The 21989-nt window shown below is 44.7% G+C and overlaps 1 protein-coding gene across 1 annotated transcript in view; it reads left to right on the plus strand.

Annotated features, from left to right (window-relative positions):
- The window catches only part of LOC127585419 (dentin sialophosphoprotein-like), a 111354-nt gene extending 90206 nt beyond the window's left edge, over window positions 1–21148 (plus strand). The window contains exons 68-79 of the mRNA XM_052042843.1: window positions 2124–2180; window positions 4370–4405; window positions 4533–4568; window positions 5939–5995; window positions 7465–7500; window positions 9643–9678; window positions 9816–9851; window positions 10978–11034; window positions 14624–14659; window positions 15551–15595; window positions 17230–17305; window positions 18803–21148. Of these exons, the coding sequence (XP_051898803.1) occupies window positions 2124–2180; window positions 4370–4405; window positions 4533–4568; window positions 5939–5995; window positions 7465–7500; window positions 9643–9678; window positions 9816–9851; window positions 10978–11034; window positions 14624–14659; window positions 15551–15595; window positions 17230–17305; window positions 18803–18938 (644 nt within the window). The 3' untranslated portion in view covers window positions 18939–21148. The remainder of the gene's footprint in view (window positions 1–2123; window positions 2181–4369; window positions 4406–4532; window positions 4569–5938; window positions 5996–7464; window positions 7501–9642; window positions 9679–9815; window positions 9852–10977; window positions 11035–14623; window positions 14660–15550; window positions 15596–17229; window positions 17306–18802) is intronic.
- The last annotated feature ends 841 nt before the right edge of the window (window positions 21149–21989 follow it).

Below are 21989 nucleotides of genomic sequence, written 5' to 3' on the forward strand. Positions count from 1 at the left end.
CTCAGAAGGTCAGGCAGCATCTGTGGAGGCAGAGGGACAGTTCACATTTCAGGTCGAGGCACTTCAACAGGACTTATGCAGGGTCTCAATACTGAATTCCTCCAGCAGTTTGTTTGTCAGGATGACCTGGACCTTAGGCCCAGATCAGAAGCTGCCAAATACAGTGACACCAGGATTCAAACAGCCAGGTGTTGGTTTAGTGATCTGACTCCATCCCACCCTGAAATAAGAGGGTGGAGAAAAGGGGTGCCAGTGGAGGTCAACTAGGTAGATTTCCAAAAATATCTTTAAGTATCACATAAAGAGCTACAACACCAAATATGGCCTCAGGTGCCCAGCAATTTCTTCAGCAACACATGGATAAAAATCGATTCAATGTTTGCCACTGTTAGGCAGGCACGGTGGTGTAGGGTTTCCTCCGGGTGCTCCAGTTTCCTCCCACTTTACAAAGGCGTACGCGTTAGGAAGTCGTGGGCGTGCTATGTTTGCGCCGGAAGCGGGGTGACACTTGCGGGCCGCCCCCAGAACACTCTACACAAAAGATGCACTTCGCTGTGTGTTTTGATGTGCATGTGACTAATAAAGATATCTTATCCTAGTGTTTGCATGTCAAAATATGCACATTATGAAGTTTATTCAGTTAGCTTCCAACATGAACCTTAATCTACAGATCTGAGGTTCCTTGTTTAAATTAGCTTGCAGGTGCAGCAGGTAATTTGGAAGGCAAATGAATCATTGCCCTATATTACTAAATGATGGAATACAGGTGTGGAAAGGTCTTGCTATAACTGTAGAGGGAAGTGATGAGATCACAGTCGCAGAACTGTGTTTCAATTCCCCTATTCAGGCAAGGAAACATTTGCTTTAAAGGCAGTGCAATGAAGGTTCACTAAACTGACTCCCAGGATTGAGCAGAAAGAATCTCTAGTCTCTTTGGCTCAGAATAAGATGTGATCAAACAGAAACATATCTGAGGAAGCTCAATAAGGTAGTTAGGATGTTCCCCTGGTTGGGGAATTGGGGGAGAGGAGATCTAGATCATGCATGATAGACTCAATGTTTTTGTTGTATGAGAAAGGAATAAGCAAAGTGGAATTGGTATTGGTTTATTATTGTCACGTGTACCGAGGTACAGTGAAAAAGTTGTCTTGCATACCATTCATACAGATCAATTCATTACACAGTGCATTGAGGTAGTACAAGGTAAAACGATACAGAGTGCTGAGTAAAGTGTCACAGCTACAGAGAAAATGCAGTGCAGATAGGTAATAAGGTGCAAGGTCATAATGAAGTAGATTGTGAAGTCAAGGGTCTGGGCTTCTACTCCCTGGAGTTTAGAAGAATGAGAAATGATTCATTGAGATGTACTTAATTCTCATGGAGCTTCACAGGATTGATGCAGGGATGATGTTCCCCTGGACAGAGTGTCTAGAACTAGGAGTTCAGAGTCACAAAATCAGGACTGAGATGAGTTCTTTCATCCAGAGGGCAGTGAATGTTTGGGATTGTCTACCCATGAGGGCTTGAAGGCTCGGTCGAGATAGAGATCAATCGGTTTTTAGATACTAATGGAATTTGAGGGATGTGGAATTAATGCAGAGAAGTGGTGGAGACAATCAGTCTCGATCTAAATGAAAGGGGTGAATGACCTGTTCCTGCTTCGTTTTCTTGTGTTCAGAACTAGACTTGAAATGGAAGCTTTTCTTCTTCGAATTTTTAGAAACATGTACTTCAGAGAATTCTAAAAATTTAAGCCTCCGAGAGAGAAAAAGTAAATTTGAGGCTGAGATGGACAGATTTTTGGACTACAGGGTAATCCAAAGTGAGGGTGATCAGGCAGATATGGATGAGGCCAGCAGCTTAATCAGAGAGCGGAACAGGCTCGAGGCATTGTACACCCCACCCCTCCTCCATATCTCACTGCCTTATGTTTTGAGCTGTAACTCTGGGTCATGGAAGAGCAGCTCAGGGAGGGAGGGGGGTGGGGGGCTTTTCGATTGAGTGAGGGTGCGGGGGGATGCAATGTGTGAGCAAACAGCAGCGTGTGATGCGGGTGCACTTTGCAGCAGTGAACATTTCCTGTTAATTTCCCACTTTATGATTGGAAACGGTTTTCATTTCAGATTCCGATGAAAGTGTCGAAAGGAAGATCAAAGTGATTGCATCTGGAGGAGATGATGGTTTGTGGATCTCTCTGCAGGGGCATTATTGACATTGTTTTCATTTATTTGTTCAGTGGGAATTGGAAGTGCTTGAAACATACTACATTCTGAGGGGGTTCAATAAGGTGGGAGCTGAGGATATTTCCCCTCGTGGAGAATCTCAAATTATGGGGCTTAATTGTTGAATAAGGCGTCACCCATTTAAGGTGGAGATGAGGAGGAATTTCTTCCCTTAATGTTATTTTTATAATAACTTCCTCTAGTTGGTATTGGTTTATTATTGTCACTGGTACCGAGGTACAGTGAAAAACTTGTCTTGCATACCGATTGTACAGGTCAATTCATTACACAGTGCAGTTACATTGAATTAATACAGAGTGCATTGAGGTAGTACAGGTAAAAACAATAACAGTACAGAGTAAAGTGTCACAGCTACAGAGGAAGTGCAGTGCAGGTAGACAATAGGGTGCAAGGTCACAAAGTAGATTGTGAGGTCAGAGTCCATCTCATCGTATAAGGGAACCATTCAATAGTCATATCACAGTGGGGTAGAAGCTGTCCTTGAGCCTGGTGGTATGTGCCCTCAGGCTCCTGTATCTTCTGCCTGATGGAAGAGGGGAGAAGAGAGAATGACCCGGGTGGGTGGGGTCTTTGATTTTGCTGGCTGCTTCGCCAAGGCAGCAGGAAGTAAATACAGAGTCCAAGGAGGGGAGGCTGGTTTCCGTGACACGCTGGGCTGTGTCCACAACTCTCTGCAGTTTCTGGTCTCACCCGAATCAGAGTGTTGTACGCTTTGGAATTCTCTACCCAAGAGGCTGAATCATTGAATGGTGATCAATAGGGGAGTCAAGGTAAGAGTACCCATGATCCTACTGAATGATATGGTGGCTCACGGGAACACGTAGCCTACTCCCACTGCTATCTCCTATGCTCTTACACTAAGTCATAAAGTCATACAGCACAGAAACAGGCCCTTCAGCCCACCATGTCCATGCTGACCATCAAGCGCCTATCTACACTAATCCCATTTAGTAGCACATGCTCTGTAGCTATTTTAGATCACACCAGGGAACTGGGCACAGTTCTAGCCTAAATATCGCAGGCAGGATACCAAGGCATTGAAGAAGGTGAAAAAAAAAGATATACATGATATGAGAACTGAGAGCTTATTATAGTTATGAAAGACTAAACACTCTGGGAAACACTCTAGAAGAGGAGAGACCAAATGGATAACATTAAAATTATGGAAGAGTTTGATAGGGCAGCCATAGTAAAGATGTGGGAAGACCAGAACTCGAGAACTTTATTATAAAAGCAAAAAACATTTATATTCTGATGGAAGGTTATTGCCCTGAAACACTGACTCTGTTAATCCCTCCTCAGATGCTGCCTGACCTGCTGAGCATTTATCAATTATTGCTGTAAGCTTAGGCCAATCACAAAGAGAAACTTCTTTACCCAGAGAATGGTGAAATTGTGGAAACTAATCCCCAGGAAGTGATGTGAGGTGTTGCAGAGATGGGTTTAAGGTGAAGATGATGAACACACAAGTGACCAGGGATGTGGTGAAGGGGGAGATGAACAGGCATGGGGGAAGCTCCAATGGAGCATAAATAAAAAAGTTCAAATCAGTTTACAAACTGGCCTGGAATTGAAAGTAATATTACATAAAAATTTGGGTGTGGGTTTGCTGGGAAGAGGGATCTTTGAAAACCGTTCGACCAACCATGTCATAGCACATAGAACATAGAACACTACAGCACAGTATAGGCCTTTCGGCCCACAATGTTGTGCCGACATTTTATCCTGCTCTAAGATCTATCTAACCCTTCCCTCCCACATAGCCCCCCATCTCTCTATCATTCATGTGTCAATCTAAGAGTCTCTTAAATGTCCCTAATGTATCTGCCCCCACAACCTCTGCAGGCAGTGCGTTCCACGCACCCACCATCCTCTGTGTAAAAAACTTACCCCTGACATCCTCCCTTATACCTTCCTCCAATCACCTTAAAATTATGTCCCCTCACATTAGCCATTGTCACCCTGAGAAAAAGTCCCTGACTGTCCACTCAATCTATGCCTCTTATCATCTTGTACACCTCTATCAGGTCACCTCTCGTCCTCCTTCTCTCCAAAGAGAAAAGCCCGAGCTCACTCAACCTACCCTCATAAGACAAGAAACTGAAATTCTCTTCCTTGTATTCCAGACTCTGCAGAGAATGAGAGTGGGCCGGATACTAAAGGTAGTTCTCCTGATCTGTGAATTATCGGGACAAGTTGAAATGTGATTAAAGCGAGAGGGAGATTTTAAAAGAGACAGAGATGTTTTCCTGCGATTGTTGAACTGAAATCTTTTCCCTTATGTTCCAGATTCTGCTGAAAAAGAGAGTCACTCAGCAGCTCGGGGTAACTATTTATTCTGTTTATATCTTGCTGTTTCTAACATCCATAGGTAATCTATCTGTTGACAACTGTCCTAACTGTAGGGAACCAAAGGGGTGCAAATAGCCTTTGCTAGGAAGCATGAAGGTGATGATAGACTTCTGTGGCCAGGACTGGCAGTGCAATAATATGAAGGAACTGATAAATGATAACACATGTGAGGTTACAGAGGGATTTATAGTGTCATATATTGATACTTATAGAATCATACAACATGGAAACAAACCCTTTGGCCCACCTTGTCCACTCTGACCATCGAGACCATCATTGTGTACAGTTTTGGTCGCCCTGTTACAGGAAAGACATCATTAAACTGGAAAGAGTGCAGTGAAGATTTACGAGGATGCTGCCAGGACTCGAGGGCCTGAGTTGTAGGGAGAGGTTGGGCAGGCTGGGACTTTATTCCTTGGAAAGTAGGAGGTTGAACGGTGAACTTATTGAGGTGTATAAAATCATGAGGCATAAATAGGGTGAACACACACAGTCTCTTTCCCAAGGAAGGGGAACTAAAAACTAAAGGGTTTAAAGTGAGAGGTGAAAGATTTAAAAGGGACATGAGGGGCAACGTCTTCATGCAGAGGGTGGTGAGTATGTGGAACGAGCTGCCAGAGAAAGTGGTTGAGGCAGGGGCAATAACGTTCAAAAAACATTTGGATAAGTGCATGGATAGGAGGGCGTTAGAGAGATATGGGCCAAATGCGAGCAAATGGTCAGCATGGACAAGTTGGGCCGAAGGGCCTGTTTCTGTGCTGTATTACTCTATGAGTACCCATGTATAGTAGCCCCATTTACCAACACTTGGCCCATGGCCTTCCATGCCCTTGGCGATTCAAGTGCCCATCCAAATACTTTTTCAATCTTGTGAGAGCACCTTCTTCCACCACTTCCTCAAGTGGTGCGTTCCAAATTGTAACCACCCCTTGGATGATAAAACATTTCCTTAGATCCCCTCACCTTAAACTTATTTCCTCTGGTTTTAGACGTTATGGGGCAATGTTTCCTTTCAGCTACCCGATCTATGCCCAGAACCAGTGCCAATCCCACAGTTCCTGTGTCTCAAAAACCAGGAGAGAAAAGAATGGAGTTTAGAAACAAACCTCCCCAAACCTGCTGTTTACCACCCCCCCCAATCTCCCCCTCCCCAAGAGAGGCAGTCTCCAAGGACACTGGACCCTGTGCTAAGAGTCAGCAGGTGGTGGTAGTGGTGGGGAGGCCCATTCAGTGCAGTGTGTGGGTGTCAGCAAAAAGCAACATGCGTCATTAACACACTTTAAAACTGAGAGCCTTTCACACAGCGTTTCCATTTTATAATCAGAAACCGGTTTTCATTTCAGATTCCAATGAAAGTGCTGAAGGGAAACACAAGTTGATTGGAGCGGGAGGAGATGATGGTTTGTGGATCTCTCTGTATGGGGGAATTAATGAATGCACTAACATGTTGGGTCCATTTATGGGGATGAGAATTCTCCCTCTCGCTGCTTCATTTTGAAGCCTACCCTAGAGTGGAACTCAGTATTAGCTCACTAACTGTGGCAAGTCTGTTAGCATTCATTTCGAGAGGACTAGAATATAAAAGCAAGGATGTACTGCTGAGGCTTCATAAGGTGTTGGTCAGATGCATTTTGAATATTGTAAGCAATTTTGGGCCCCATATCTAAGGAAAGATGTGCTGGCCCTGGAGAGGGTCCAGAGGAGGTTCACAAAAATGATCCCAGGAATGAAAGGCTTAACCTGTGAGGAGTGTTTAATGTCTCTTGGCATCTGTACTTGATGGAGTTCAGAAGGATGAGGGAGAATCTCATTGAAACCTACCGGATACTGAAAGGCCTGGATAGAGTGGATGTGGAGAGGATGTTTCCATCAGTAGGAGAGTCTCAGCCTCAGAATAAAGGGATGTCCCTTTAGGACTGAGATGAGGAGGAATTTCTTCAGCCAGAAGGTGGTGAATCTGTGGAATTTGTTGCCACAGAGGGCTGTGGAGGCCATGTCATTGGGTGTATTTAAGGCAGATATTGATAGGTTCTTGATTGGTAAGGGGATTAAGCATTACAGGAGAGGTAGGAGAATGGGGTTGAGAAAAAAAATCAGCCATGATTAAATGGCAGAGCAGACTCGATGGGCCGAATGGCCCAATTCTGCTCCCGCACCTTATGGTCTATTGGTCTATCTTAAGTCATTCCTCATTCAGGACTGTCAATGGTTTGCTTCAGGTTAACCTTGGGCCCCAGTCCACAGTTCAGGAGGGACAAGGACTGTTCAGCTCGGAGGTGTCGCCTGCAACTCAGTGGGGAGCAATGAGGGCCCTGGGTAAAAGGTCATGGGCTCTAGCCCCACTTCAGACACACAATTACAAACAGCAGGCTGACCCTTCCTGAGGCGTATCAAGCAGAGCTGAAGCCATGATGTCTGGGATGGTGAATTAAACCGCAGCCACATCTGCTCCCTCAGCAGCAGATAAAAACAAATCACAGTACTATTGGAGGAAAAGCAGGTGACCAACCCCTTATCCCAACCCATATCAATTCCCTAACCAACACCACTACATCTCACAGTAAAACTCCGAATATCCGCAATCCTAATATTCGGAACTCCCGATTGTGCGGCACCTGCCTCACTAGGTGACATTTGCTGCGTTCCGTTTCCGCCCACCTGGGCACTGGTTCTTGTGCTTCCTTTAAACTTACAGAAAGTTTATTATAGTTCTGCGTAACATCTAAAAAATGTGAATTTCAAGTATTTTGGATTATTAATAGAAATAACATTAAATAATCTGGAAAATCTGCAGGGGGAGTGGAACCTTTGGAAAAAAAATTGGGTAACTGGTGTGTAGAAGGGAAGTTGAACTTTCCTTCTGTTTCAGACTCTGCAGAGAATGAGAGTGGGCCAGATACTAAAGGTACTTCAGATCTTCCAATGATTTATCACTGGGTAGTTTGAAATGTCATTAAATGTGCAGGGAGAGGTTTGATCCTACTCTGATAACAGGCTTTCCTGTGACTGGGGAACTGAACTTCAGTTCTTTTTATTCCAGACTCTGCAGAAACAGGGGCACTCAATGTATCAGCATATTTTTAAAAAAAATATTAGTTTTTAAATGTTCAAAACCACTGACTTAAAAAGGTTGGTAAAGGACCCATCCAGTTCACTACCATTGGCTGGGAACCCATTGCTGTGAGCCCAGAATCAGTGCTGCTGTCACGGCTCCTGCAGCCAAAGAGCCGGGAGAAGGTGTGGGTTGGGGACTCTCCACCCCCGACCCTGGCTTCTGGGTCAGGGTGTGGTACAGAGGTGGGGCAGCTCCTTCAGTGGTCCAGTGAGCAACACGCCACACACACTCACTTCCCATGTTATACATGTTTAATCACACTCCACACCCTCTCGGTGGCTTACTCCAAAACCTGCGCTGTGATTGGCTCTCTCGGTGGCTTACTCTGAAACCTGCACTGTGATTGGCCCTCTCGGTAGCTTACTCTGAAACCTGCACTGTGATTAGCCCTCTCATTGGCTTACTCTGAAACCCGCGCTGTGATTGGCCTTCTGCGCCCTCTCACTAGCTTACTCTGAAACCTGTGCAGTTGATTGGATGCAATCTTCAACATTCATCTCAACAAATTATCATGTTTTTGTTTGTGGGATCTTGCTGTGCTCAAATTGACTGCAGCTTTCGCTATATTACAACAGGGATTACTTTCCAAGAGTACATTATTGGCCATAAAGCATTTTGCAACATTCTGATGATAAGCAAGGCGCATTCCAATTGTGCCTTAAATTATAGAATTATACAGCATGGAACTAGGCCTTTCAGCCCAACTCATCCATGCTGACCAAGTTGCTTACCTGAATTGGAATTGGCTTATTATTGTCACATGTACCGAGATACAGTGAAAAACTTGTATTGGATACCATTCATACAGAACAATTTATTGCACAGTGCATTGAGGTAGTACAAGGTAAAACAACAACAGAATGCAGAATAAAGTGTAAAGGAGTAGAACAATTATATTGGAAGTAATGAGTGGATCTGCACTGTAATGAGCAGAGAGCAGCTTGCAACCAGTCTCCGTGCTCCGGTTCCATCTTGCACAGGGGAAAAAAAAACTAGTCCCATTTGTGTGTGGTTGGCCCATTTCCATCTAGTCATAGAGCAGTGTAGCACAGATACAGATCCTTTAGCCCAATCAGTCCATGCCGACCATGGTGCCCACCAGCTAGTCCCAATTTCCCGCATTCAGCCCATATCCTTCTAAGTCCCGCCCCTCCATGTACCTATCCAAGTGATGCTATTGCACCATGGCCTTCATTAAACTGACCTCCCTACCTGGTGCCCTCCCCCAGCACTAGGAGCACAGTCCGTTGAATGAGTACAGCACTTCTATAAACTGTTAGAACAGAACAGAAACAACGTGAGTATTTATTCCCAATCCTTACATAGTGTATTTACTGTTTTTTGCACTTTCTGAATGATGTCAAGGGGTTCTGGTGGAGTCAAGGCCAATCCAGGCTCTAGAACAGGAACAGACCCTTCAGCCCGTGATGTCTGTACTGAACACGATGCCAAATTAAACTAAATCTCTTCTGCCTCCACATGATCCATACCCCTCCGTTCCCTGCATATTCATGTGTCTAAGAGCCACTTAAACAACACTATCGTATCTGCTTCCACCACCCCCCCAGCTGCTCGTTCCAAGCACCTACCACTCTCTGTGTAAAAAAACCCTTGCCCCGCACATCCCCTTTAAACTTTCCCCCTTTCACGTTAAATGCATCTCCTCTAGTATTTGACATTCCCACCCTGCAAAAAAGACTGTCTACCCTATCTACGCCTCTCTGTGGCGAGAGACCAGATAATCTGTCTGAAGCAAACTCCGAAAATCTCTGAAATTCCCCAGACAACCAAACTCTTTATATTAAAAGATTTGAAACCTGACAGTGTTATCTGCCCTTGTGCTGAATGTGCTGGTGTTCATAAGGGGTGTGAAAACTGTTTGAGTAACTGACTGTGTGTCAGGAAACTGAACTTCTCTTCCTTCTGTTTCAGACTCTGCTGAGAATGAGAGTGGGCCGGATACTAAAGGTAGTTCTCCCGATCTGTGAACAATATGTGACCAGGATACAGTGATAGATAAACAGGAGCAAGGGTTTAGAATTGTTCTGGTAATGGGGCACAGATGTCTTCATATGAAGTGTAATTCTGCTTTTTTTTTATTCCAGATTCTGCAGAAAGAGGGAGTCACTCTGCAGATCGAGGTACCGAGACTTTCATTTTAAAATATCCCTGTTTGTAAAATTTTTTAACCAGGGCACACAGATTGAAACCAATTGGCAGAAAAACCAGAGGGAATTTGAGAAATCCTTACTTCATGCAGTGAGTGGCTATAATCTGGAACATGCTGCATGAAGAGGGAGTAGATTCACTGTTAGAGTTTAAACAAGAACTTAATAGATATTTGAGCAGCTAAAATATGCTGGAGCTTGGGGAAAGGGCAAAGGATCAGGACTAATTGGGGAGCTCTCTCATAAACCCGACAATGAATGGCCAGCATCTGTGCCATAACAGTCCAACATTCATTGATAACTGCAGTAATGGATCCAGGAAGCAATTTGGGTCCAAGTCTGGGCCCCCTGTTCTTGCAGGGAACACATTTTACCCCAAAATATACTTTATTTGTAATATACAATAAACCTGCGATAAGCTGTTAACCAACCATTCAGAAATTCTGATGGTTCGGCATCAGGCTCACTGGGTAATGGTTCCATGCTCCCTGAAACCCATTGGTTCTCGCCCTCTCCTGAGACTTACTGAGGCCCTGGTTCCCACACTCCCTCAAACTTACCGGCTTCAATGAAGAATTTGTTACAATACTGTGTAACATCTGTAACAAAACTAATTAAAAGTATGTCGGGTAATTAATATAACATCTCATCGTTTGGAAAATCTGGCAGTCTGGCATCACTGAAGTCCCAAGGATTATTGGAGTTTTATTGTATACAGTAAATACAATCAGGACGTGTCTTCTCTACATTAATTGTACCAACAATCCAGGACGTTCACTTACAATGCATCCATATCATTCACGTATCCTCCTCAAACATTGCATCCATGAAGCATTTGAAAGGCTGTTACACAAGGCCCAGCCCCTCAGTGTTCAGTGCATACAGGACCCTAGACTGTGTTCCTTCCCTGGTAGGACAGACAGTGGGGTTTAGGGATAACCTCACTCTTGGGACTCCAGTCCCTTGCTGCATACAGCCTGTGCTGCATTTTATGGTGATTGTGGCGCTGAGGATCATTCAGTGTGAGTGTGAGCAAAGAACAACGTATGACACTCACAATCAATTTCCATTTTCTAATCAAAAACTGTTTCCATTTCAGATTCCAAAGAAAGCTTCAAAAGAGAAAGCAAAATACTTGTATCTGGAGGAGATGATGGTTTGTGGATCTCTCTGTATGGGGATTATTGACTGCAGTATTAAGGAGAAGGGGTGAGATGGGTCTGAAAGGGGTGACTAGACTCTGATGCCTCCTATTGGCTAACTCTGAAACCTGAACCGTGATTGGGCACACTAACTGTGGTGAACCACTTTCTCATTCACATCGCCTGTAAATTCATCTGGTTAACACTGAGCCCTGGGGTGGTCAGAGAGTCATACAACACAGAAACAGGTCCTTTGGTCCAAATCATCCATGCTGACCAAGCTGTCTTCCTGAGCTAGTCCCATTTGCCTGCATTTGGCCCATATCCCTCTAAATCTTTCCTATCCATGTACCTGCCTAAAGTCCTTTAGGTGAGGTAAAACAACTGCTGTTTACCTGAGAGGTGTTGCCCGTAGGTCAACGGGAGTACTCCCACCTCCACATAAAATATCAGAGGCAGTTCCCACTTCTGTGTCAAATCCAGGTTGACACTGTAATTACCATAAAGTGGCAGATCAGGATTTTTGTGAGCCCCCGATGCATTGCCTCAAGGTCCTCAACAGCATCTTGAATGTTCCTGCTCACGGGATCTTGCTGTGCTCACATCCCCAACCATTCCTCCTCCATTCTTCTTCTTAAGCAGTCCCTTGGGATCGAAGATGCTTCCACCCTTAGTACTGTGGGTTCTGAGTTTGCAGATGAAGTCAACGTGTGAAGCGCAGACTCTTCCCCAGACGGGGAAGCGGGCAGCTGACAGGACAGATGGACGGGTGGTTTGTGAGGTGGTACACTACTTCTTGCCTTTATGCTGGGGTTCTGCGGGCTCCAATACACAGCCTCAAGGTTCTCAATACCATCCCCAATGCTTCTCCTTTCACTCTGAGCAGTGAATGGGCCAGAGGCACTCAGGAGTCAGTGGGGATACAGCATTTCTTCAAGGAGGCTTTGAGCACATCTTCTTCCTCTGTCTGCCTGGTGATCTCTTCCGGAGCTTGGAACAGTGTGTCTGTTTCGGGAATCTGCTGCCGGATGTGCAAGCGATGTAGCCTGTTCAACTTAACTGACTGAGTGTAACCAGGGGCTTAATGGTGGGGATATCAGCCTGGGAGAGGATAACCCCCAGTGTGTAGGTGAGTGGCAGAATTTGGGGGAGGAGGGAATCGATGGGAATGTTGGGAGAATAAAATGGGTTTGGACATCGGAGCAGAATTAGGCCATTCGGCCCAGCGAGTCTGTTCCATCATTCAATCATGGTTGTATTTTTTCCCTCAACCCCATTCTCCTGCCTTCTCCCCATAACCTCCTTACAATCAAGAACCTATTAATCTCTGCCTTAAATACACCTAATGACTTAGCCTCCACAGCCCTCTGTGGCAACAAATTCCACGGATTCACCACCCTCTGGCTGAAGAAATTCCTCCTCATCTCAGTTCTAAAGGGATGTCCCTTTAGTCTGAGGCTGTGCCCTCGGATCCTAGACTCTCCTACTGATGGAAACATCCTCTCCACGTCCACTCTATCCCAGCCTTACCAGGTTGGGATGGGATTTGTGTAAAAATGGATCCTTGATGGTCGGCATGGATCCGGTGGGCCAAAGGGCCTGCTCCTATGCCGCATCTCTTTATGAATCCATGACTGTGGCACTTCCCCTTCCTATGAAAACTGTAAAACCACCCCACCCCACCCCCATTCTGTGGAAGGGTTCCTGACCCATTAACTGGTTTCTCTTTCTGAAGATGCTGCTTGACTGGCTGAGTTCTTCCAGAATTCTATGTTTCTGTTTCTCCTTAAAGTCAAAATTTCGCAGCGACAGTGTGCTGGTGGTTCTCCAGTGCCTTGGGATGCTTACTGTTGGTAGTGCAGGTCTCAGGAACATGTGGGAGGACAGGGATCACTGCTGCCTGGTAGGCCATGAGCTTCATTGTGGTTTAGGTCTTAATCTTCGAATACCCTTTCCCTCCACTGACTAAAGAGTGTGCTGGAACATTATGGTGAATTTCATCATCGACATCTGACTTGCCTAAGAGGTGGTTCCTGAGGTATTTTCCATTGGCAGAGGAAAGTGGCAGAGGGGCAAGTTGGCAGAGAACCTTTGCCTTGCCAAGGTCACGTATGAGGAAGATTGTCTTATATTTTCAATGAAATCATCAACAATGGCTTGGATTTCAGCCTCCGAGCATGGGCATACTGCAAATCAGCTACTGAGGTCTGGGGAACTTTGGTGCTGGAGTGGAGTCACGGTAGATTGCACAGTTCCCCATCGGTTCTCCACTCCTACAGGAAGATGGTTGGAGTTTAGTTACAATGTTACGGCAAACGGAGGACAATGTTGGGGCAATGACACAATCTTGTTTGACACCACTCTTAACTGGGATTGGCTCTGTTGCCTACCCGTTGGTTAGTATTACAGCTTGTACGCCATTGCGGAGCAAGTATAAGGAGGAGATGAATTTACGTGGGCAGCTGAATTTGAGGAGGTTGTTCCACATGATTCATGGAAATAAAGGCTTTAGTGAGGTTGGAGGAGGTCTCTTCTGCTCCCTGTAATTTTCTTTGAATTGAAGTCACATCCACCGTGCTTCTAGACATACGGATTCCGGACTGAGATTCTGGGAGCAGCTCTTCAGCCACTGGGAGTTCGCAGTTGAGGAGGACCCCAGCAATGACCTGCCCTGTGGCAGATCCCTCTGTAGTTACCACAGTCAGACTTGTCTCCTTTCTTGAAGACTGTGGTACCTCTGAGGTCCCGTGGGACATCCTTCTCTTCCCCAAAGTGAGCAATCAGGCTCGTGATTGAAGTTCTTCACTGCCGAGTTCTAGGATTTCAGCAGGGATACTGTCTGAACTGGGTTGTTTTTTTGTGGGTGTGTCCTTCTCAAGTGCCTGGAGGTCAGGAGAGACAGCAAGGCTGACCCAGATATACCACTCTGGGATGCACATAAGTGACAACACCAAACTTACTTCATTTGACATATCCAAACCTGGGAATGGTGCTAGAAAACGGCAAGGAATCTCCTTCCTTTAATTACCTCTGATTTCTAAAGCTCGCAGTTGTAGACCAGAATATTTACATCACCCCTCCAAACTTGGGGAGAGTGGTGCCATGAGAACAAGACAGCTCTAGGATTTATTCCAAGTCATTAAACATGGGAATTATTGCTCTGTGCACTTTGTAAGCATCAGTAGTTTGTGCTGGAGCCAATCCCAAGCCAGGCTTGATTGGGAGAAGCTGGATAAACTGCCTGAAGGACCCTGTAAAAAATCTCTGCCATTGTAAATTGGAGAGAGAGAAATTCCTCAGATTAACAAAATCCTTCCCTTAAAAGGTCTGAAATCATTCTGTTGATGGCTCCTGTCCAATTGTGTCGGTGCTTTCAGGAGAAGAGGGAAACCATTCTGATAACTGGCTAGGAAACTGAAATTCTCTTTTGTCTCTCTCAGACTCTGCTGAGAATGAGAGTGGGGCGGATACTAAAGGTAGTTCTCCTGATCTGTGAACAATACGTCACCAGGATAGACTGGTGTCATTACACAGTGAGGGAGAGTCTAAAATCCATTCTGATAAGGGGCTTTGTTAATCAAAACTCTATTTTTTCTATTCCAGATTCCGCTGAGAAAGAGAGGCACTCTGCAGATGGAGGTAATGGTCATTTTCTTTCTACAATCCACAACAGATTGAAAATGACTGGCAAAGAAAGTGGGAAGTTAGAGTCATAGAGCCATGAGGCACAGAAACGGGCCCTGCATCCCACCATATCCATACTGATCACCAAGCATCCATTTACACTAATCCTACACTGATCCAATTTTTCATTTTCCCCACATTCCCATCAACTCCCCCCAGATTCAACCATTTACCTACACACTAGGATTAATTTACAGTCACCAATTAATCTACCAACCTGCACAGCTTTGTGATGTGGGAGAGAATCTGAGCACTTGGAGGAAACCTACATGGACACAGGGAGTTCAACGCAAACTCCACACAGACAGCAGCAGAGGTCAGGATTGAACCTGGGGTCGCTGGGGCTGTGAGACAGCAGCACTACCTGCTGCACCACTGAGAGAAATGTTACTTAATGTGGTGACCTGTTGCAATTTGGAAGGCACTAAATAAAAGGGCAGTTGAAGCAATTCCAAAAGGGAGGGAAGGAGACCAGTGGGACCTTGGAGAGCTCTTTCAAACATCCAGCACAATAACGATGAGCTGGAGAGACCTTCATGCTGTGAGTTTCCAATGCTCATCAGTAGACAACCAATTGATCGTTGAATCAATGGCTCTGGGAGGTTGTTTGGATCCACTGGTCTTGGCTAGGGATTTACATTCACCCCCAATTAAACTCACAGATGCCACATTGTCACTGGTGCACAGAGTGTCTGAGTGGAAGCAGGAATGTTCACCAAGTCCTCTTCAGTTTCAGTCCCGAGATCCTGGATTGGTTGGGCTCTAAGTCACATGGCCAGAGAGAACTCAAAACTGTGATATGTTCAACTGTAATCTTTACTGATCAATGTGAATTTTTAATTTCAGACTCGCGTGAAATTGGAAAAGGAAAAGCCTTGAATCACCAGTACAGTGAGTGGACATTTTGATGTTTTACCAAATTTAAGCCATCATTACTTCACTGCTAAGCCTCTATGTTCAGTGTTAACCCTGATTCTGAAGCTATGCTCAACACTGACCAATCGATGCCACTGGACTGCTGGACACTGCTGCAGATCACTGATCTGGGGGAAGAGAAGTTGTGTGAACTAACACTGACGATAGAGGGTCTCATTGTTCTGACCACTTCTCATGGTCCTGGTGCGAACTCCAGCGCAGTGTTTGCTGGACCCAGCAGGAATTTCATCATAGCTCCAGACAGTCCCAGGAAACTCCATCAAACTGCTTCACATAATCCCAGCAGGAACTCCCATCAGAATCCTTGCAGGTCCCAGAAGAATTCCATCATAGAACTCACTATCACATTAAGCTGCTCAATCACCACAGTTCATCCATAAACCCAGAAGGCTACCCATCATAGCACCTCCTACAGTGCCTGCTGGAACTCCTTCACAACCTTTCACCCTTGGTCCAGCAGGAAACTACAGGAACTTGATCACAGCAAGGGAAAAACATCAGTGTCCGCTATACCTCTGTCTGAAAGCCAGAACGCACAAGTACCAGAGCCACTGCGGGAACAATCTAGCCTCCATTTTGTTCCCCGACATTACTCCTCAACCCCACCCTCTGCATCTCCCTCATCACTTGCTTTCCTTCCCCGGTAACCTATTCTTGCCAACTTCCCTTCCAATCCCAGCATTCGTATTCAACCTTGTATCACCATCCATTGGTACGATAGGTTCTGCAGTCTTTGTGCTGAAGTCAAATAGCCCAAGTTGGGTCCTTCAGGGAACCTTTGGTCTAAACAAATTGGTGAGCAGAAACCTTGCCAAGGAACTGAGGCACACAGGGATGGAGGCTGTGACACCTACAATGTTCTGCCACAGGGGCAAGGCACTGGGCTATGGGCTGTCATACTTCTTTACTCCAAGTTCTAGAGAAGGTTTAAGGCTGAAGAATATCTCTTCGTTCACTGGATTGCTAAAGCAGATTTTAAAACAAAAACCATTTAGGTCCAACGTCCACGATCAGGCTCTGAGTTTAAAAGCGTCTGGTTCAGGTCTGAGTCAACATCTGGCTCCCAGCTGTTGGTGCCTTGGCAGCCTTTGAAGACGCAAAAACATTGAAAGGAGGAATGTCAACAGAGCGAGCTTTGATCAGTAACTGGAGAAGGAAGAAAACAGTGAAGAGGGCAATAGCCTCCTGTTTGTGGGCTAATCTGATCACTGAATCGCAAGCCCCCTGCCAGGTGGTGTTGCGACACTCGGCCGCAGTCTGTCCTGGTAACCAGAGAGTACCCTATCCCAGGAGAGGAGACTGGACCAACCATGACCCTCCCAGCTCCTGGCCCACATTATTCCAGCCCAAGCTTCAGCCCAAACCTACACCCATCCAACAGACAGCAACATCAAGTTTCTCTCAAAGTAACTGAGAACTTTCAAATCACAGCAGCAAAAATTGTTTCCTATTATTAAACAAAAAACAAAGGGATTGAGTAAGGGAAGGATGGCCCAAGGTTTTCCCAATGAACCTCTTGTCAACTCTCTGACACACTATAGTTTCGAAAATTGATTTCCCAACTAAATTATTAATATTCTTTATTCCAGGTCCCTTCCTTGAGAAGCAGAAAGCCAACTCTGTCATGAAGAGGCCCAGAAGATCAATTCGTGAATATTACGAAAGGTCAGATTTTGACATTTGTTTTCAATGATCTTTCTTCACTGCATCACATGCACATAGTCATAGAGAGATAACAGCGCGGAAACAGGCCCTTCAGCCCAATTACATCCAGTTACACTAATCCCACCACTCGTCTACACACTAGGGACAATTTAGTGGCCACTTAACCTGCTACCCTACATGTCTTCGGGGTGTGGGAGGAATCCCACACAGTCATAGGGAGAACGTGCAAGCTCCACACAGTCAGCACCCAAGGTCAGGATTGAACCTGGATCACTGGAGCTGCGAGGCAGCAGCTCTACCCGCTGCGCCACTGTGCTGCCACCCCACCCACCGACACCTTTAACCTAGAGATTCCCAAATGTACTTCCCAGCTGGGCAAAAGATGGCAGAGGTGACTGAATGTTTGACTTCTCTACTTGGGTTTTGGGGAGACCTCCCTGAAGCGAGGAGGACTTGTGTTGTGGAATGAGGTATCAGGGCTGTGGCAGGATACTGCCATCTGCCCACCAACAGAGGTAGTTGAGCTCAGCACTGCACCCATGCTGCCATTTCAAACACAGCACTTCAGCTCTCCACTTTCCATCAATCATTTGTTGCCAACTCCAGTGCCAAAAAACACAAGGCCCAAATTTAGACACTTCCACTGCTTCCACAGGAGAGTCAGAACATAACCTCGATGGTTTACTATTTCATTCTCTCAGGACAGTGCTTTGGAGATATTACATTTAACAGTGACCACTGCTAACCTGCTCATTTCTAACTACCCACCACTCTCCCTCTGCCATACCAGCCTCCCCTCCTTGGACTCTTGTCTTTACCTCTCGTTGTCTTGGTGAAGCAGTCAGCATAATCAAAGACCCCACCCACCCAGGACATTCTCTCTTCTCTCCTCTCCTCTTCCATTGGGTGGAAGATACAGGAGCCTGAGGGCACGTATCACCAGACTTAAGGACAGCTTCTATCCCACTGTGATAAGACTATTGAACGGTTCCCTTATAGAATAAGATGGTCTATGACTTCACGATCTACCTTGTTGTGACCTTGCACCTTATTGCACTGCACTTACTCTGTAGCTGTGACACTTTACTCTGTACTATTATTGTTTTTACCTGTACTACCTCAATGCACTCTGTACTAACTCAATGTAACTGCACTGTGTAATGAATTGACCTGTACAATCAGCATGCAAGACAAGTTTTTCATTGTACCTTGGTACAAGTGACAATAATAAACCAATACCAACACCCATCCATAACCCTCTAACCAAACTGCTTATCCTCAGATCCAACCTGGATCATCCCATCCATTGGACAGTTGAATCCCATGAACCCTGTCCCCAACAGATTTAAGGAAATATCTCTGAACTAAAATCCATTATCTTTCCTAACCCCCAAACAACCCATCCCTCACACTGAAACCATGAAACCTTCATGTTCGATTTATTTTTACAGATCAGAATACAACACAATTCTTAACATTAATCTATCTTTATTCTAGACACCGTGAGTATTACTACAAGACACCATATGAGCGTCGCAGAGAAATATGCGAGTCCTACTATCCCTGTGACTACCTGGCAAACAGGATTGGATTCCAAACAGCCTACCAACAATACTTTGGAAATTATTATTAATAAACTTGAGCCCAAACTTCAGCAACATCACAGTATGTTATATCACACATAATGTTTATACAGTGGATTGGACCATGTTAATTAGAATGCTGAACAAATACTTGAGTAGTTTCCATCAGAGTAGTTGAATCTAGTTCTGCTGGTCACAGCTTTGCCCATTAGAACCTTTGATTTAAGTGGTCTTCACTGCAGCCTAGAACTGGGGCAAAATGAGGTCTTGCTTGCTAATGAATCAATCCCATTTCCCACACTACAACTCATACCCTGTGGGCTTTGAGCCTTAAAAATGAACAGATTTTCCAAATTTTCTTCCAGATCCCTGATAACTAAATTAGGGCATTCCGCTCCCTGCCCCCCATAACACAGTCATTCCTTTTCCAAGGTTAACATATAGTATGTACAAGCTGCTATTTTTTCCCACCTGAATGTACCTCACCTTTGTCCTTTTTAAAAAATAAAAGGGGAAATGTGTTGTGTTGTGAAAGACTTTCCTAAAATATTATCCACCCCACCCACTGCCTCCAATGAATGCTGGCAGATTTTGAGGGCTGCATACCAGAAGAGCATCGCAGATGATCTGCTTCCAGCCAGCCAAGGCATTCTAAGCTGGCTACAGTGAAGTATTTGCCCAGACAAATTAGCTGCTGGCAGCAATGGGCTTTTTATTGTCCCTAATTTGGCCCCTTTCCTCACCAAGGCCACAATGCAATTGATGTTGGAAATGGAAACGTGCATGGTGGTTTACTAGGAGGAGTGCTAATGAGTAATTGTCATTGTGTAACTGACTGGTGTTGCACCTGCAAGTGCTTGATGCCAACACTGAATGCCTGAATGAAAAATGTTCCATGGCCAACTAAAATATCTTTCACCCGAACAGGTCTAGCAAAGCAAGCAGGTTAATAACTACTTTCTTTTCTGCCCTTCATTCAGTTTAAAAATAATTTTATTTCCAGTTCTAACATTAAACTTGCAGTGGAAGAGGAATTATATAGGACAATGCAATAGGCAAGTGAGGGTTTTTCCTTGCATATCAATGCACAAGACCAAAAAAAAAGTGCTTGAAAACATAGCACATTTAAAGCACTGTGGATGCATTGTGTGTGATATAACTGTGCATGTGATGAGGCAGTGGGTTACCCAGTTGACACCAGAACTGAGAGAGGCAAACACTCTTGATATAAATGCTGCACAACAGTACTAGACCAAATACTTAAATGGGCACCTTGTGGCTGCTCCAAGGAAACAGGATAACCTCCTGTTACAATAGCAGCCAAAAGATCTAGATACAAGCAATTGGTGTAGTATTAGCATGCCAAGTTTATGTATAATAACATCACACAGGACATTTCCAGGGTCGAGGTTATGTGCAATATCACGCAAACTAACAGAAACTATGTACTTTTCTTCAGCAATGGAGTAAGCTGGGTCTCCTACTGTGCTCTTTTATAGTTTAAGCACCAATGTTTACTTCTGTCTTAAGGCACAAATGTATTATAATTTAAACATCGAAAGACACAGGGTCATCCTCTCCCCAACAAGCCCAAATACTAACTGTACAGTTGTACATACTTGAAACTTATGGCGTTTAAGTTTTGTAAATTATTTGTTTAGACTGACGCTGTAAATTGGCTCCATGAGGTGGAACAGAATCGGATATTTGCTTAAGGACAAGAATGGGAGCATTATTTTAAAACAAGCTCTTTGGCCGGTCTCCAATTATTTCTGTGTTAAGTCTTGTGGGAATGAAATTGTTTAGAGATTGGAGCTACTCTCTCAAGAAAACAACATCTAATTGCTCCATTTTTTTTTTAAGCGAGTAAGGAATCCTAGAAGTCAAGGGGATTAGTCTTGTGTAGAGTCAGCCCTGAGTCGACAAAGACTTCCAACAAGGGAGTTTAGAGGATGAAATAGACGCACAAAAAAAAAGAAAAAACAGCTTCCTTAATTTGAAAAAATATTCCAACGACACTCAAAGGGATACAACATTCCCTCACAATAACCGGATAACTGCTCCAGGGGGTTAGGGGAGACTCTTGGTGTCTTCAGTTATGTATTTCATGATCTTCAGAACCAGTATCACTGCTTTGTTGCACAGGCTGAAAATAATGCACTTAAGTTCATTGCATTGTATTTCCTACTTTAGTTGAGCTGATATCCTGTAGTTTGATGTCTGTATTTTATGAATATAACAATAAAAATAACAAGATGAATTATGTCTGGGTCATGTCCCAATTACCAGAGTGGTTGGTACCATCAGAATTCCTCTCACCCAGACTCTGTCAAAGCCACATTTACAAATAATTGTCCGTTAATATCTCTCCCCATTCATCACCCTTCTTACACCTCTTGTGCTCAAACTTTTACAAGCAGGATTGTAGCACTGAGGTTATAACCAACAAGAAACACCCAACAGGCTGGAGCTCTTCACGGAAGGGTGATTGGATAGGCATTTTAAAATACAGATTTTAAATGCAGGTGTAGAGCAGACGTCAGGGAAGGAATAAATACAAGATAATCACTAGCCGATCCAATTAGGAGTACAGGAGAAACTTCTTTATTCAGAGTGGATATTGAGGGGAATTTACTGCCAACAGCAGTGGTTGACATGAACAGTAGGGATGTTCAGAGGAAGCTGAATAAACATGGGTAAATGGATTAGCTGATTGTGAGGGATGGAGGAAGGTGGGAGGAGGCTTGTATGGAACAAACTTAAAAGTCACTGGAGAAAACAACTTGTTCCCATGTGACAGAGTTGCCCTTCAGCCCACGGTGTCTGTGCCAAATTAAACTAATCCCTTCTGCCTGCACGATTCATATCCCTCCAGTCCCTGCTCCGTGCCTATCTAAAAGCCTCTTAAATGCCACTATCGTCTCTGCATCCACTACTATCCTGGCTGCCCGTTCCAGGCACCCAACACACTCTGTGGTTAAAAAAAACTTGCCCTACACATCTCCTTTAAACTATTCCCCTCTCACCTTAAACGCATGTCCTCTAGTACTTGACATTTCTACCCTGGGAGAAAGATTCTGACTGTCTACCTTATTTATGCC

The sequence above is a fragment of the Pristis pectinata genome, chromosome 33, assembly GCF_009764475.1.
Source record: "Pristis pectinata isolate sPriPec2 chromosome 33, sPriPec2.1.pri, whole genome shotgun sequence".
Taxonomy (NCBI): domain Eukaryota; kingdom Metazoa; phylum Chordata; class Chondrichthyes; order Rhinopristiformes; family Pristidae; genus Pristis; species Pristis pectinata.